Source organism: Panthera leo, chromosome B1 (genome assembly GCF_018350215.1).
Source record: "Panthera leo isolate Ple1 chromosome B1, P.leo_Ple1_pat1.1, whole genome shotgun sequence".
NCBI classification, from domain to species: domain Eukaryota; kingdom Metazoa; phylum Chordata; class Mammalia; order Carnivora; family Felidae; genus Panthera; species Panthera leo.
The window spans coordinates 138,665,514-138,681,552 of NC_056682.1; the positions used below are offsets into that span (position 1 = coordinate 138,665,514).

The 16,039-nt window shown below is 35.2% G+C and overlaps 1 protein-coding gene across 1 annotated transcript in view; it reads left to right on the forward strand.

Moving 5' to 3' along the window:
• PRKG2 (protein kinase cGMP-dependent 2) overlaps positions 1-16,039 on the forward strand; it is a 103,324-nt gene that overhangs the window by 23,317 nt on the left and 63,968 nt on the right. The window contains exons 3-4 of the mRNA XM_042933982.1: positions 9,777-9,943; positions 14,495-14,608. Of these exons, the coding sequence (XP_042789916.1) occupies positions 9,777-9,943; positions 14,495-14,608 (281 nt within the window). The remainder of the gene's footprint in view (positions 1-9,776; positions 9,944-14,494; positions 14,609-16,039) is intronic.

The following is a 16,039-nucleotide window of genomic DNA, read 5'->3' on the forward strand; positions in this document are numbered from 1 at the left end:
TCTTTCTCCCTTCTACTCTATACCCATTAACTACCTCAAAGGCAGCCATTGTCTCTACTAGTATTATTATAGGTAACTTTTTGCCTATTTTTGAATTGTATTTTAATGGATTTAAAGAGTATGTACTCTACAGAATCTAGCTTGTTTGGTTTACATAGCTAGATTCATTTATGTTAATGTTATGTAGCCGTAATTCATTAATTATACCACAGTTTATCAATTCTATTGTTGGGCATTTGGTTAATTTTGGTATTTAGCAATTTTGAGTGTGACTTCCATGAACATTTTTGCATGTCTCTCTCTCTGTATATGTTTACCTATATCTGTATCTCTCTATATATACACATTATGTCATGTATATATATGATTTATGATGGGTATATATCTAGGAGTGGAATTGCTGGGTAGTACATGGTGTCTAAGTTCACATTTAATATAGATTGTCAAGCAATTTTCCCAAGTGGTTGAACAAATATATACTCCCACCAGTAATCTATGAGTATTAAATTACTCTGCATCCTCAATGGCATTTAGCATTGTCAGTCTTTTTCATTTTAGCCATTCTGGTGGGTATGTTGTGGTATCTTGCTATGGTTTGGGTTATCTTTTCCTTGATAATTAACGAGGGAGGGGCGTCTGGGTGACTCAGTGGGTTGAGTATCCAATTTCGGTTCAGGTCATGATCTCATGGTTCGTGAATTTGAGCCCCACATCCGCCCGACAGTGTTAAGCCTGTGTGGGATTCTTTCTCTCTTTCTGACCCTCCCCTACTTGTGCTCTCTCTCTTTCTCAAAATAAGTAAAGGAAAAACAAACAAACAAACAAACAAACAAGGGTGAGCCCTTTTTAGAAGTATATATTTTCCATTGATGTCTGTTTTTCCCCATAGCTCTGCAGTATAACTGTTGTCTTAAATTAGGTATCTATGGGGGCACCTGGGTGGCTCAGTCGGTTAAGCATCCGACTTGGGCTCGGGTCATGATCTCACGGCTTGTGAGTTCAAGCCCCACATCGAGCTCTGTGCTGACAGTTCAGAGCCTGGAGCCTGCTTCAGATTCTGTGTCTCCCTCTCCCTCTGCCCCTCCCTGCTTGTTCTCTGTCTCTCTGCCTCTCAAAGATAAGTAAACATTGAAAAAAATTTAAAAAAAAAATAAATTAAGTATCTATGTATGTGTAGCTGGGTTTTTTTGACTTTCAATTCTGTTCCCAAGGTCTTTATTGTCCATTCTGGTGCCAAGAGTATCTTCTCTTAATAATTTTGATTTATAATAATTCTTGGTACCCATTACTTTAAGTCTGCCAACTTTGTTGTTGTCCTTCAGTGTTGTAATGGCTATTCTTCGGCCTTTTATGACTAAGAATTTTAGAATCAGCTTGTTAATTTTCATAAATTTTTTTTCAGAATGTCAATTGGGATTTAATAGACCTTGATCAATTTTAGTAAAATTGATATCATTAAAAAATTGAGTCTTCTCATCCACATCTATGATATATGCTTCCATTTGTTTCTTTTTCATTTCTCTCAATATTTTGTACTTCTCTGTGGGGGTCTCACACACTTTTGTTACATGCAACCCTGTATAGTTGATTTTTTTATCTTGTTAAAATGATGTAATTTTTAAACTTTCATTTTTAATTATTTGATGCTGGGATATAGAAATATAATTGAATTGTTCAGAGAGCTTGTATCCAGTGAGATTGTTGAAATAACTTGTTAATTTTGATAGTTTACTTGTACATCCTTTTGAATCTCTCACTTATGCAACGTGTCTTTAGAAGGAATGGCAATTTTATTTCTTTTCCTATGCTTACATCTTTTATATTTTTCTTTTTTTTCTTTGTGATTATTTTTCCCACTCACCTTATTAAATTTGCTCAGACTTCTGGTTCAGGGTCAAATTGAAACAGCCCATTTCTGATATCTGGAGGGAAACTTTCAGTATTTTACGGTGTGAGATAATGATTTCTGTTTTTTGTTTTGTTTTGTAGATAATGTTTTATAATTTTGTAGATAATGTTCAGATTAAGGACATTCCATTCCAGTCTATTCCTAATTTGCTAAGGGCTTTTTTAAAATTTAGAAACCGGGTGGCCTGGCTGGCTGTCAGAGGAGCATGTAACACTTAATCTTGGGGTCATGAGTTTGAGCCCCACATGGGGTGTGAAGATTACTTAAATAAAACTTAAAAAAATAAAATTTAGAAATAATATATAGGTGTTTAATTTTATCAAATACTTTTTCTGCATCCAATAATATTTTGCAGTTTTTTAATCCTTTATTCTTTTTGTGTGGTTAATTACATCAGTTAATTTTCAGTGTGATTTAGAATACTTACTTTATATACTTGTTTTGTTTTCTGACTTTGCACTTACCATCATTAGGGATATTAGCCTTTAATTTTTCTTTCTTGTGATGTGGGTTTTGTTCTCAGGCTATTCTCATACTATAAAGTAAGTTGGGAAAAATTATGCTTTTTTATTTTCTGGAAAAGATTATATAAGATTAATGTTATTTTTCCTTAAGTGTCTGGAAAACTTAGTGGTAGTGTCATCTGGGTCTAGAATTCCTTTTGTGAGATATTTTTATCTTTTATTTAATTTGTAATTGCTAATTTTTACTTCTTGTGTCAGATATGGTTTGTTGCATTTTTCTTGGAAGTTTTTCATTTCATCTAAATTTTCAAGAATTGGTTACACTATCCATTCATTTTTTTCATATCTATAATGTCTATAGGGATGTCTCCCTTCTTATATTTGATATTGATAATTATATGTTAATATATATGTTTATATGTTAAATTATATGTTATTTATATGTTAAATTATATGTTAATATTAATAATTATAAACACATAAATTGTATGTGTTGGTTCTCTTTATTGTACTTTTTTTTCTGTTTTACTATTTTCTGCTTCCATTTCATTGTTTATTTCCTTCTCCCTTTTCTGAGTTCACCTTTTTTTCTAGCGCTTTTAGGTGGACACTTAAGTTATTCAATCTTATCTTTCTTCTTTTCTAATGTATCTCTTTAATACTGTAAGTTTCTTATCATGATTTATGTGCTCCTCACAATTTTTGGCATGTCACATATTTATCATTTATTTCAAAATATTATCTGATTTTTCCTTCTAATTTAATCATTGATCAGAGGGCTATTTAGAAATAAATTGCTCAAAAAATGTTCAATTTTCAATTCACATTCAATTCTCAAACATGAGAATTTTTTGATTATGCTTTGTTATTGATTTCCCTAGCTTAATTCCACTGTATTCAAAGAACATATTTTGTATTTTTGAGACTTGCTTTATGGCCCGCCATATGGTCAACATTGATGAAGGTTTTTGTGCACTTGAAAAGAATGTGTGTTCTGAATTTGTTGAATGCAATCTTTTGAAATATCAGTGAGGTCAAGAAATTAAGTTTGATAGTCAATTGTTCAGAACTATGTTCTAACTAATTTTCATCAACTTTTTCCATTGGTTACTCAGAGGGATGTGTTAAAATCTCCTAATTGTGGATTCATTTATTTCTTCTTTTATTTTTGTCAATTTTTTTTCTATATTTTGAGGCTATTTAATTAATTGCATACACATTTAGAAATATTTATATCTTCCTGATCATACCAATATGAAATATCCCTCTCTATTTCTGGAAATGTAATTTTTGTTGCACTCTACTTTCCAGTATCAAGAAACATTTTCTTCATAATTGGTGTTTACATAGTATAAACATCTCTTTCTACCTTCTTACTTTCAGCCTTTCTATGTCATTATCTTTAAAGCATGCTTCTTATAAGTAACACACATTTAGTATTTCCTTTTTACTCTATTTCATTTTTCAATCTGACAGTCTTAGTGTTTAGTGTTTTTGTCTCTAAGTAAATACAAGTATTTGCATTTAACTCTAACATAATACTATTTGTTTCTTATATGTTATACTTCTTTGGTTTCTTTTTAAATTAGATGTATTATTAATTTTTTTAAGAGAGAGAGAGAGCAAGTGGAGAGGGAGAGGGAGAGAGAGAGAGAATCTTAAGCACCTGATGCTGAGCTCAATCCCACCACCCTGGGATCATGACCTGAGCTGAATTCAAGAGTCAGATACTCAACTTACTGAGCCACCCAGGATCCCTGAATTAAATGTATTATTATTCCATTTTCTTTTCTGTTAGCTTCCATTGAAACATTATTTGGCTGATCTTGTAGGGGTTACCCTAAATTATAACAGCTTCTACAATTTATTAAATTTCTAATGTAGATTAGTACTTGCATCACTTCCTGTACCTTAAATTATGTTTACTGCCACCCTTTCCCCTCCTCACAATGTGGCTGTGGTTCTCAAACATTGTATTTATCATACATTTTATTTTATTTTATTTTTTATTTTTTGTATGAAATTTATTGTCAACTTGGTTTCCAAACAACACCCAGTGCTCATCCCACCAGGTGCCCTCCTCAATACCCATCACCCACTTTCCCCTCTTCCCCACCACCCATCAACCCTCAGTTTGTTCTCAGTATTTAAGAATTTCAGTATTAAGAGGTTTAAGTATTTAAACCTCTTATGGTTTGCCTCCTTCCCTCTCTGTAACTTTTTTCCCCCTTTCCCCACCCCCCTGGTCTTCTGTTGAGTTTTTCAGGATCCACATATGAGTGAAAACATATGGTATCTGTCTTATTTCACTTGACTTATTTCACTTAGCATAACACTCTCCAGTTCCATCCACGTTGCTACACATGGCCAGATTTTATTCTTTCTCATTGTCAAGTAGTATTCCATTGTATATATAAACCACAATTTCTTTATCTATTCATCAGTTGATGGACATTTAGGCTCTTTCCATAATTTCACTGCTATAAACATTGGGGTACAAGTGCCCCTATGCATCAGCACTCCTGTATCCCTTGGGTAAATTCCTAGCAGTGCTATTGCTGGGTCATAGGGTAGATCTATTTTTAATTTTTTGAGGAACCTCCACACTGTTTTCCAGAGTGACTGTACCACTTAAACACGGCATTGCTATTATGCTATTACTTCTTTATAAAGACAAGCTTTCTTTAGTCATCCACATTATTACTTTTTCCATTGCTTCTTTCTAATGTCTATTAGTTTCCATCTGGGATCATTTTGTTTGTGTGGAGCTCTCCACTATTATGAGTCTGTTGCCAATGGAATGACATTCTAAAGTGTATTCATTTCACTTGTATTTTTAAAGGCAATTTTCACTGGGTAAAGATACTGGAAATAGGCATTTTAAAGCTTTTTGGAGATATTCCAAATATCTGGCTTTCATTATTTCAGTTGAGGAGTAAGTCAGTTATATTGTTGGTTATTTGAGGTAATGTATCTCTTCTTTATCTGCATTGTAGATTTTTCTCTTTTTATTTGGTTTTCAGCAGTTTGACTATGATGATCCTAGGTATGGTTTTTTTTAAAGATATGTTTTGTGTGGAGTTCATAGTGTATCTTGTCTGTGATTCAATATCTTTTCATGGATTTAAGAAGATTCTTTTTTTTTTTTTTTTTTCAACGTTTTTTTTATTTATTTTTGGGACAGAGAGAGACAGAGCATGAACGGGGGAGGGGCAGAGAGAGAGGGAGACACAGAATCAGAAACAGGCTCCAGGCTCCGAGCCATCAGCCCAGAGCCCGACGCGGGGCTCGAACCCACAGACCGCGAGATCGTGACCTGGCCGAAGTCGGACGCTTAACCGACTGCGCCACCCAGGCGCCCAAGAAGATTCTTAAATATGATCCCTATATATATTGTTTCAGTCCAATTCTTTCCTTTTTTCAGGGAAGAAATTACACCTATGTCCAAATTCTCTGTGATGACTCATACGTTTTCTATGTTTTGTATTGTTTTTGTTCTTGTTGCACTATTTTCCATCCTATATTCTCTCTAACTGCCTATGTAGATATATTCTACCTGCTTATAGTATTCAGTTTCTAATCCTTTTCAGCTGTGTCTTGCAGATTTTAAATTCATCTGTCGAATTTCAAGCTTCAGATGATGTATTTTTCAGTTCTGGAATTTCCATTTAATTAAAGCAAAAAAAATTGTGTTCTCCATTGATAGTCTCCATTTTGTTTTTGATTTTATTAAAAATAATTAAATACAATTCTATTAAAGTCTGTCTGACACCTACAATATCTTGGTCTGTTAGGTCTGTTTCTGTTGTCTTTTTTCTCTTGGTCTTCAGTCATTTGGTCTTTTCTCCTGCTATGCCTGGTAACTTTTGATATTTTGCCAGATACTCTTTAGGGAAAAACTCTAGAGAAAATTTGAGTCTCTAGATTTTGTGAACATCCTATGGAAAACACTTACTTTTGCTTCTGGAAGGCAGGCTAGGGGCAAATCATTTTAACCAAAATAGGAATTTGTCATTTTGAAGTTGGTTTTCAGTCTTTTCCAGAGCTAGCCTCTTTTGGGCTGCTGTATTTACTCATAGGTTACAGCCCTGCAGTTGTCCCATCTGAAATCTTGGATGTTTACCAGGATTCTTCCTTCATGGGGTGCCTTGAATATTGACTCTGGTCTTCCCAATCCTTTGAGACTGCCAAAATTCTGGTTAGTGCTGACTACAAATCAGCAAATGCCTTGAAGGGAAAAGCAGATATGAATGTCAAGCTCATATTATCTCTCTCTCTCTCTCTTTTTAATGTTTATTCATTTAGAATAATAGAGAGAGAGAGAGAGAGAGAGAGAGAGAGAGAGAGAGAGAACATGAGTTGGGGAGGGGAAGAGAGAGAGGGAGACAGAATCTGAAGCAGGCTGCAGGCTCTGAGCTGTCATCACAGAGCCCCATGTGGGTCTTGAGCTGGTGAACCGCCAAGATCGTGACCTGAGCTAAAGTCAGATGCCCAACCGTCTGAGCCACCCAGGTGCCCCTATATTCTCTAGTAGATCATGGATTTTCAAGCTGTTATGTTGATAGGTCTCCAGTGCTTTCAAAGCAGGTTTGCAGTATATTAATTTAATTAGTTTTTGTAGTTGTGTGAGTAGGGAGAGTTGTTCTGATAATAGCTTGCCTATCATAGTTGTAGAAGGAGCAGTAAAGTTCATACTTGTAGGCATTGCTATCTGTTGCCTCTTAAACAGATAATTCAAGAGAAGACCCGGTCCCTCAAAGATTTATAATCTGGTTTGGAGGAAAAGTCATAGAGACAACTCTTTTCTAATAATACAATATTATAATATGGTTATTCAGTAAATTAAGTTTAAAGAATTTGAGGCCATGGACCATGTCTAATAAATTTTTATATCCAAAGTAAATTTTTGATAAAATGTTTGAATTTAATAGACATGAATATAATACTCTAAGAGTTTAGAGTAGAGTTAGAAGATTGTGTGAACTATAGCATCCTTGCCTAGATCATAATGGGATAATTATAAGGTTTGGGCTGGTTGAGGGGAGAAGAAATTAAGTTAAACTGGAGGAGAAAACAGAGGCTAAGCCTAAACATAAAGCTGGCAGGCATAGGAGACAATGAAGATACCAGCCTGTCTGTAGCAAAGGGTTTGTTTTATGAAGTGAGTACTAGATGGATGGAGTAGAGCCATGTGGTGGGAAATGGTGAATACCAGATTATGGGATATTGATTTTCTTCTATGGGCAAAAGGGTTTTCAGACTACTTCCATGGAATGTTCGTAGAAGTTAAGCCAAAAGAAGAAGTAAATATAACAGACATTGAGGTTTGGGAAACATTGGTTTAACAGATTTGTTTACTGAAATATTTCTTTGAACTCTGAAAGTATGCATTGTAAATTTCCAAAATTGTTCAAACTCAGCACACTCTTGCTTATAAAAGAAGAGCCCTTCCTGGAACATATTTTGGGAAATTAGGGTATGTGTACATTGATGAAACACTAGCTGGAATGTTACAAGATCATGGAAGGCCCATGAAAGATGGGGCTTTCTTGGTACTGTTCACAGTTCTACTGCTTGCTCTGAGAACATGTAGCAAAAGTATTTTCTCAGTATATATTAAATGAATGATTTTTTGGCTTTAGAGGATAAAGAAAAAATGAGATCAGAATTAAATCAGTTTTTTTAGCAAGATTAATCTGATAATATAGTATAGAATAGAATATGAGGGGAAGAGGCTAGAAGCTGAAATGTTAAAAAAGAACGTATTAAAAGTTTTCCGACCTAAGATTTTTTTTTTCTTGGACTGTGGCGACATCTTTGAAAATGGAAAATAAAATGGATAACAATGACATTTTGTAAAGAGAAATGACAAGATTTGGTGATAAATTAGTTGCAGGAAGAAGTAAGTTTTCAAAGTACTCAAAAGAGTTTGTATGGCTCTGAGTCACTATAGGGCAGAAGGAATTTCTTCATTGTTTTCTTAATGTAGCCTAATGATCTGATGGATGCGGTTTTGAAGGAAGTATCCAATCCCGTGAAAGTTTACTTTATGTCTACTTTATGTTTGAGAACTTTCCGTGTAGAAAAATAGCACAAGTTTTGAAACAGTAAAGCTAGTGATGGGAAAGAGTTTGAATGAAAGATGCAGAAAAAAAAAAAAACCCTGTTTTTAAAAATCATGCTGAATTTGGGGCACCTGGGTGGCTTAGTCAGGTAAGCGGCCAACTCTTGATTTCAGCTCAGGTCATGATCTTGCAGTTTGTGAGATCAAGCCCTGCATCAGGCTCTGAGCTGACAGCAAGGGGCCTGCTTGGGATTCTCTCTGTCCATCTCTCTGTCCTTTCCCTGCTTGTGCTAACTCATGCTCTCTGTCTCTCTGTCTCTCTCTCTCTGAAAAATAAACTTAAAAAAAAAAACTACATAAAAAATCATGCTGAGTTTGACTGAAAGCAAGTATGTTGTGCAGAGTCTAACTTTGCCCACAAATTCACTTTTCTGCCAGCTCAATAATTCTATAACAGCTGCATATAAAGTATGTTGATTAAAACATTTGAAAGTTATGGTAATTAAGATTGGGTAATTATTTGAAGCTACTTCTCTTCCCAAAGAAAACAGAGTATTTCAGGATTATCAACAAGAGGGCCTTGGATTTGAGGAATGAACAGGTTATGAGACTGGAAATACATATTCTGTCTAGTCTAGATATGCTAAGAGTCAAAGTCTAGGAAATCCCAGACTACTACCATCACCTCCTATGTCTGATATAACCTAGTGAGTCCCAAGGGAACTGACTGCCTTGGCTCAGAAGAGGCAGGGGATGGAATGGAAGCCATACAGGCTTCAGACTCACAGACTTGGATTTAAATCCTAGAGGGAATAAGTTGCTTGCTTTTTAGGCTACTTATCCGTAAAGTAACAATAGTGATTATTTCACAGGATGGTGATAAAGATTAAATAAGATATAAAATAGCTAGTACTATAGGCACTATGCATGCAAATATACATGAATAAATGAAAATAAAAATGAGTACTGTGTTGTAGTTTCTTAAATACACCTTCTACCAACCAACCAGATTTTCTGTCCACCTAAAAAAAAAAAAATCATGTATCATGTTATTAACATTAATCTAGGGATCTTGAGAGATGCTACACTTGTGATGATGGCAGCCAGGAGTGATAATAAAATTGATGTAATACCAATTACAGAAAACTATTCAAAAATACGTTCAAAGGTTTTACATGTAAAGTAGGGCAGTTACATGGGTCAAGTGTTGGTGGGACTAGAAGAACAATTTGTCCTTGCTGGAAAAGTTGTAAGTACTAGAATCTGAATGAGGTAAATCTAAATAGCAAAACATGGTTTTCATTAATTGTAACGTAATCTCTTTTTGCCATTACACCAGCGAGAAGAAGCTCATTACAGATGCCCTTAATAGAAATCAGTTTCTGAAGAGACTGGATCCTCAGCAGATCAAAGACATGGTGGAATGCATGTATGGTAGAAACTACCAGCAAGGGAGTTACATCATTAAGCAAGGAGAACCAGGAAACCATATCTTTGTGCTAGCAGGTGGGTTTCACAGGTTTTTCCAGTTCCAGTTCTTACATAACAAATATTTTGCCTATTGCCTTATGATTTTTTGCAAACATTTATAAAAATGCAAAACCGGTTGCTCTGTTTGTATGAAACCATAACAGAACGAGCTCATGAAATAGTAACATTGTTTACCTAATCATAATGGTGATTATAATATTTACTGAGTGCATTTTATGTGTCAAGCATCCTACTGAGCACTTTATAGAGAGATCTCATTTCATCTTCTCACCAACTCTGTTAGGTAAGTGCTGTTATCACCTTATTACTAATGTGGACTTTGCCACAGAAAAGTTATGTAACTTATGCAAGGCCACAAAGCTCATAAATGGTGGAGGTAGAATGCAGATGTAGATAATCTGACTCGTGTCCGTACTTCTAATCACAATGCCACCTACCCAGCAACTGCAAAAAAGGTGTTTCTATTTAAAATACTGCTGCTTATGTTGACATTTTTAGGTTGTTGTAGGAGGATAAAGAAAACAATTGTTTTTGTGGTTCTGTAAAATATTTGGGTTATATACGAATGCTTTCAGAAGATAATTTAGGTACATGTAACCAACATGTGAATCAAATGGAATGCATTAAGATTAAAACTGGTGTCTTTAGAACCATTTAAATGGTTTTCTCCATATATAATTATAGGAACAGGTTTACATGCTGGGTAGATTTTAATAATCAGATAGGCAAAGGATTTCTTAAATGCATACCAAATGCATGCCTTATAGTAGTACTCAAAAAATGATTTTTGTTAGATATAGAGACAAGAAATTATATGAACAGGGTGTATGTTTAGTGAACACCTTCTCAAATTCTGAATTGCCCCAACTTCTTGAGTTTTAGGGAAAAAGTTAAGGTGGCTTACCCAGATGGAGTGGTAAATTGAGACATGCTGTGGCCTTTTATTTTATACTGTAGTTCCTGGCAACCTAAGAATGCTTTCATGATTCTTGTTTCCTTGGGGGCCTTAGGTGTAGGGCAGAAGTTGCCATTCCAAACAAATTAATAAATATGTATTGTTGTATTTATACCATATAAAAGATTGTTTTCATATGCTCTGATTCCTTAGACATGCTATTTTCATAAATATTGGTGTTTATTTGCCATAAACGTCTCTGTAGACACCCCTAAAATTATAGTCATTCTCAAGAAATTATTCTCCCAAGAATTATTCTAATTCTATGGTCTGAATTTAGCCAACCTTCAAGTTTTTGGGGACGATAATCCAGGGCAGTTTCCCCATCTTTCAACTTTTCTCTTGGCCATTTCATTTCTACTTTAGCAACACCAGAAACTCTGGCATGAAAAAATAGATCATTAACTCAACAAATTTTTATGGAAGCTGTTAGGAAAAGATGAGAAACTCATGTCAGCCCATCTTGTTCCTTGCCGATAACTCCAATGAAAGACTAGGGAAGAGAAGAGTTAGAACAGAAGCCAGCATCAGTACAGTCATTGACATCAGGGTTACAGCACACATGGAAATGAAAATTGGACAGTTTCTTATTTGAATAAATTATGGTGTTATCTCAGGACTGACTTGCCTGATTTAACTGATTGGGCAAATTAGTTAATTAAAAATCTCCCTTTTATAATATATGGCATGAATAGCAAATATTAAAAGCATATTTAGCTTAAACTTTGATATTCCATATAATTCTTTAGTATTTCCCAAGTCCCATGGGTCATACTCAAATAGAAAAAAAAACTTTAAATGCATTGAGACCCATGATACAAACTTGACGGTACCACTAAGTGGTTTCAGTGGAGTGGAATTTAGTTGTAATGAGAAATTATTAAATTTTGTATTATATCTGTAGGATTTGGAGCCAATGCAGCTTTTTTTCTTACTATAATGTAAGTTCTATCAGAATAAGTAATTTAAAAAATTTCCTCAACATTTTTATTCATTTTTTGAGAGACAGAGAGACACAGAGTATGTGTGGGGGAGGGGCAGAGAGAGAGGGAGACACAGAATCCGAAGCAGGCTCCAGGCTCTGAGCCATCAGCACAGAGCCCAATGCGGGGCTCCAACCCACAAACCCGCGAGATCATGATCTGAGCCGAAGTAGGCTGCTTACCGACTGACCTGCCCAGGCGTCCCCAGAATAAGTATCTTTTGTGTCTCTTTGGCAGTTGTACCAGTTCCTGCTACAACATAGGTACTCAAATCAGATTTGGTGAATGAGTGGCTGGGCAGAGATGATTCAGAGCTGCTTAGTGGTGAACTAGGAGAAGGAAAGATGAACTCTTCAAGGGAAAGAGAATAACCCACCATTTTTTCCCCCTCGAAGAATGGAGGTCTCTTTTGCATGTAGCTTTTTGTTAGGTAAGGTTTTATTTACACTCATTTTCAAAAGGAAACGAGAAGAGAATCACTGGGGCCAAATAATTGTGAGGAGGTGGCCTCAAATACTGCCTCTCCCTTTCCTTGATAGGCACTCTTCTTTCTCATTTTTATAAGACTTTATTTTTTCTAGAGCAGTTTTAGGTATGCAACAAAATTTGGAAGGAAATACAGAAATTTTTCCATATACCCCTTGTTCCCACACAGCCATGGCCTCCACCATTATCAACATCACTCACCAGAATGGCGCCTTTTTTTTTTTTTTTTAAATCAAGGATGAGCCTATATTGATATATCATCAAAGTTTACCATAAGTTGCTGTTGTACCTTCTATGGGTTTAGAGAAATGTATAATGACATTTATCCATCATTATAAAATCATGCAGAGTATTTTCACCATCCTAAAAATTCTCTGTGCTCTGCCTGTTCATCTCCCCTGACCCTATCCCTGGCAACCACTGGTCTTTTCATTTTCTCCATAGTTTCCCCTTTTCCAGAATGTCATATTGCTGGAATTATACAGTATGTAGCTTTTTTAAATTGAATTCTTTCACTTAGTTGTATATGCACTTGAGGCTCCTCCTTGTCTTTTTGTGGCCTAATAGCATCTTCCTTCATTTCTTTCTTTCTTTCTTTCTTTCTTTCTTTCTTTCTTTCTTTCTTCTTTCTTTCTTCTTTTTCTTTTTTTCTTTTCTTTTCTTTTTTTTTGAGCAGCAGGCAAAAGTTTATTAGAATACAAGATTAGAAAGGAAGACTAGTAGGAAAGCTCTCACTCTCTTTCCAGAGAGGGGACATTTGAAAGTGAATGCCCCTAAAGCTCATTTCTTTTTAAGTACTGAATAATATTCCATTGGCTGGATGTACCACAGTTTCTCTGTTCATCCATTAAAGGACATCTTTGTCATTTCTAAGTTTTGGCAGTTATAAATAAAGCTGCTGTAAATATCTGTGTGCAGGTTTTTGTGTGGATCAGAGGTTTGAACTCCTCTGGGTAAAATGCTAAGGAGGGCAATGGCTGCATTGTATGGTAAGATTATGTTTAATAGAAGAAAGTGCCAAACTGTCTTCCAAAGTGACTGTCCCATTTTACATTCCCATCGGCAATGTAGGAGAGTTCCCCTTGTTCCATGTGCTCACTAACATTGGGTGTTGTCAGTGTTCCAGGTTTTTGTCATTCTACTAGGTGTGTGGTGGTATTTTACTGTTGTTTTAATCTGCATTTCTCTGATGACGCATGATGTGGGGCATCATTTCATATGCTTATTTACCATCTGTCTATCTTCTTTGGTGAGCATCTGTTAAAGCTCCTTGGCCCATTTTTTAATCAGATTGTTTGTTTTCTTGCTGTTGAGTTGTTAGGGGTTTTTGTATATTTTGCCAAACATACTTTTATCACGTGTGTCTTTTTGCAAAAATATTTTCTTACAGTCTGTGGCTTGTCTTCTAATTCTCTTGATACTGTTTTTCTCATGCACTTTTCTTAGCAACTGTCCTTTATTACTTCATGTCAGTGATTGAGGGTTTAGACAACAATGCAGGCATGGTGAAGTTACTTACCCAAGGTTACACAGCCAATGATTGGACAGGGCCAGGCTGTCTGACTCAAGGGCCCATGCGTTTCTAATTATGACAAGTTAGTCCTTCTGTTAGTGTGGACAGCTAGGATGTGTTTTCAAGACATACAGTAATTGTTGTGTTCCTTGGACAAAAGAAATAGTTTTATGTGCTACATTTTCTTGGGGTAGAATGAATTTTAAATACAACACTTGCCATCCACTGCTTCTGGAGAAGAACTTTGTAGCAATGATAGTAACATTAACAATAGCTAACACTAACATAGCATTTTCTGTGTGTTAGCCATTGTTCTAAGTTCCCTACCTATGTTAACTAATTTAATTCTCACAGCAACTATCTGAGGTAAATATTATTATTATTATTATTATTATTATTATCCCCATTACTGACAAAGAACCCCAGGCAGAGTAGGGAACCCCTTTCTTTCAAAGTGATCAGCTAATAGAGAGTAAGTGGGAGAGCTGCTTTTAGTCTGCACTGTCAACCACTATATTATAATGAGAATCATAAGAGATCTTGCCTGTATGCTTTGTGTACTTTCTGATTGTCGTACTTTTGTAATTTATTTGGATTATTTGTGTTTTTTCTTAAATTCTGCTTGACAGAGGGTCGGCTAGAGGTGTTCCAAGGGGAGAGATTGCTGTCATCCATCCCTATGTGGACCACGTTTGGGGAGCTAGCCATTTTATACAACTGTACAAGAACTGCCTCTGTGAAAGGTAACGGGATGAAAGGCTCTATTTTTGAATTGTTACACAATGTTTATGACAATCTAAGTCACTACTATTGCCTGCTGAGTATTTCTGTCTCCCATTGTGCCCCATGTGCTTTTGTTAAAAGAAATGCTATGCTTACAAAAGAATTTATATTGAAGCACTTGTCTAAATCATTCAAATTTAAGAGAACTTTTCCTTCAGGTACCTGCATATGAAATATGAAAATGGCTTTCTATTATTGAATTATTCCAATATTTGCTTTAATTACCACTTCGCTTTTTTTTCTGTGTAAACATCTGCCTTTGGTTCATCCAGAATGTTAGCTTTTCATTCTCTGTGATGTTCCAAACATATTATAAACCAGAAAAATTAATGAAACCAATGAAAATATATAAATAGCCAAAGGGAGGTGAATTAATTAATGAGAGTTTTCCTGAGTGACTCCTGGGATTAGTTTAAGGGTTTTTGTTTTTATTGACATTATTCATGGTTATCTTGGGCATGAATACTTGGATGTGTTTCTCAGTGGTTAGGACTGGGTTAAGTGTCTTAGAATTGCTGCAGTTTTGATTAAAAAATGCAGATTCTGGGGCTTCACTCCAAACACAAATCAGAATCTCTGGCAATGGAGCTTAGGGATCTGAATTTTTTTTTAAGTTTTTTTTAATGTTTATTTATTTTTTAGGAGGGGAAGGACAGAGAGGGAGGGGGACAAAAATCTGAAGCAGGCTCCGGGCTCCAGACTATCAGCACAGAGCCCAATGCAGGGCTTGAACTCACAAACTGTGAGATCATGATCTGAGCCGAAGTCAGATGCTTAACCTATTGAGCCACCCAGGTGCCCTGTATGGATTTGTATTTTTAGCAAGAATGTCAAGATAAATCTAATTCATTCCAAAATTTAGTAAACCAAAGCTTTGGATTTTGATTTATTTTATAGGCCCTCATTACTTCTTTTTTTTTTTTTTTTAAATACAATTGTAACTTCATCTAGATTTTTTAGAGCTGCTACTTCTGCTCTTCTTCCTGTTTAGATTTTATTCTTGCTTTCTATGTCTTTCCTATAAAAAAATTGTCTCAAACACTGTTTTGCATAATTTCTATGAAAATGATTTGTATGTACTTTATACAAAAGTAACCATAGAGATCCTTAAAAATATATTGGCTCTCATTAGCTACAATGTCTGAACAGCATAAAAATACATAAACACATACTCATACACTCAGATCTTTAACTTTCAATTATCTACTTGTGAATTCTTCACTTTCTGGATTAGCTACAGGCTGGCTGGTTTTCTCTTGTATCACAGCACAAATCTGAAATACATCCTGATGATGTAGTATGTAATTAGGAATTGCAAACTAATTTTGATATCATCCTAAGCAAAACATAATTAGAAAGGAAATCTTTTGCTACTCACTTCCAAATCATGG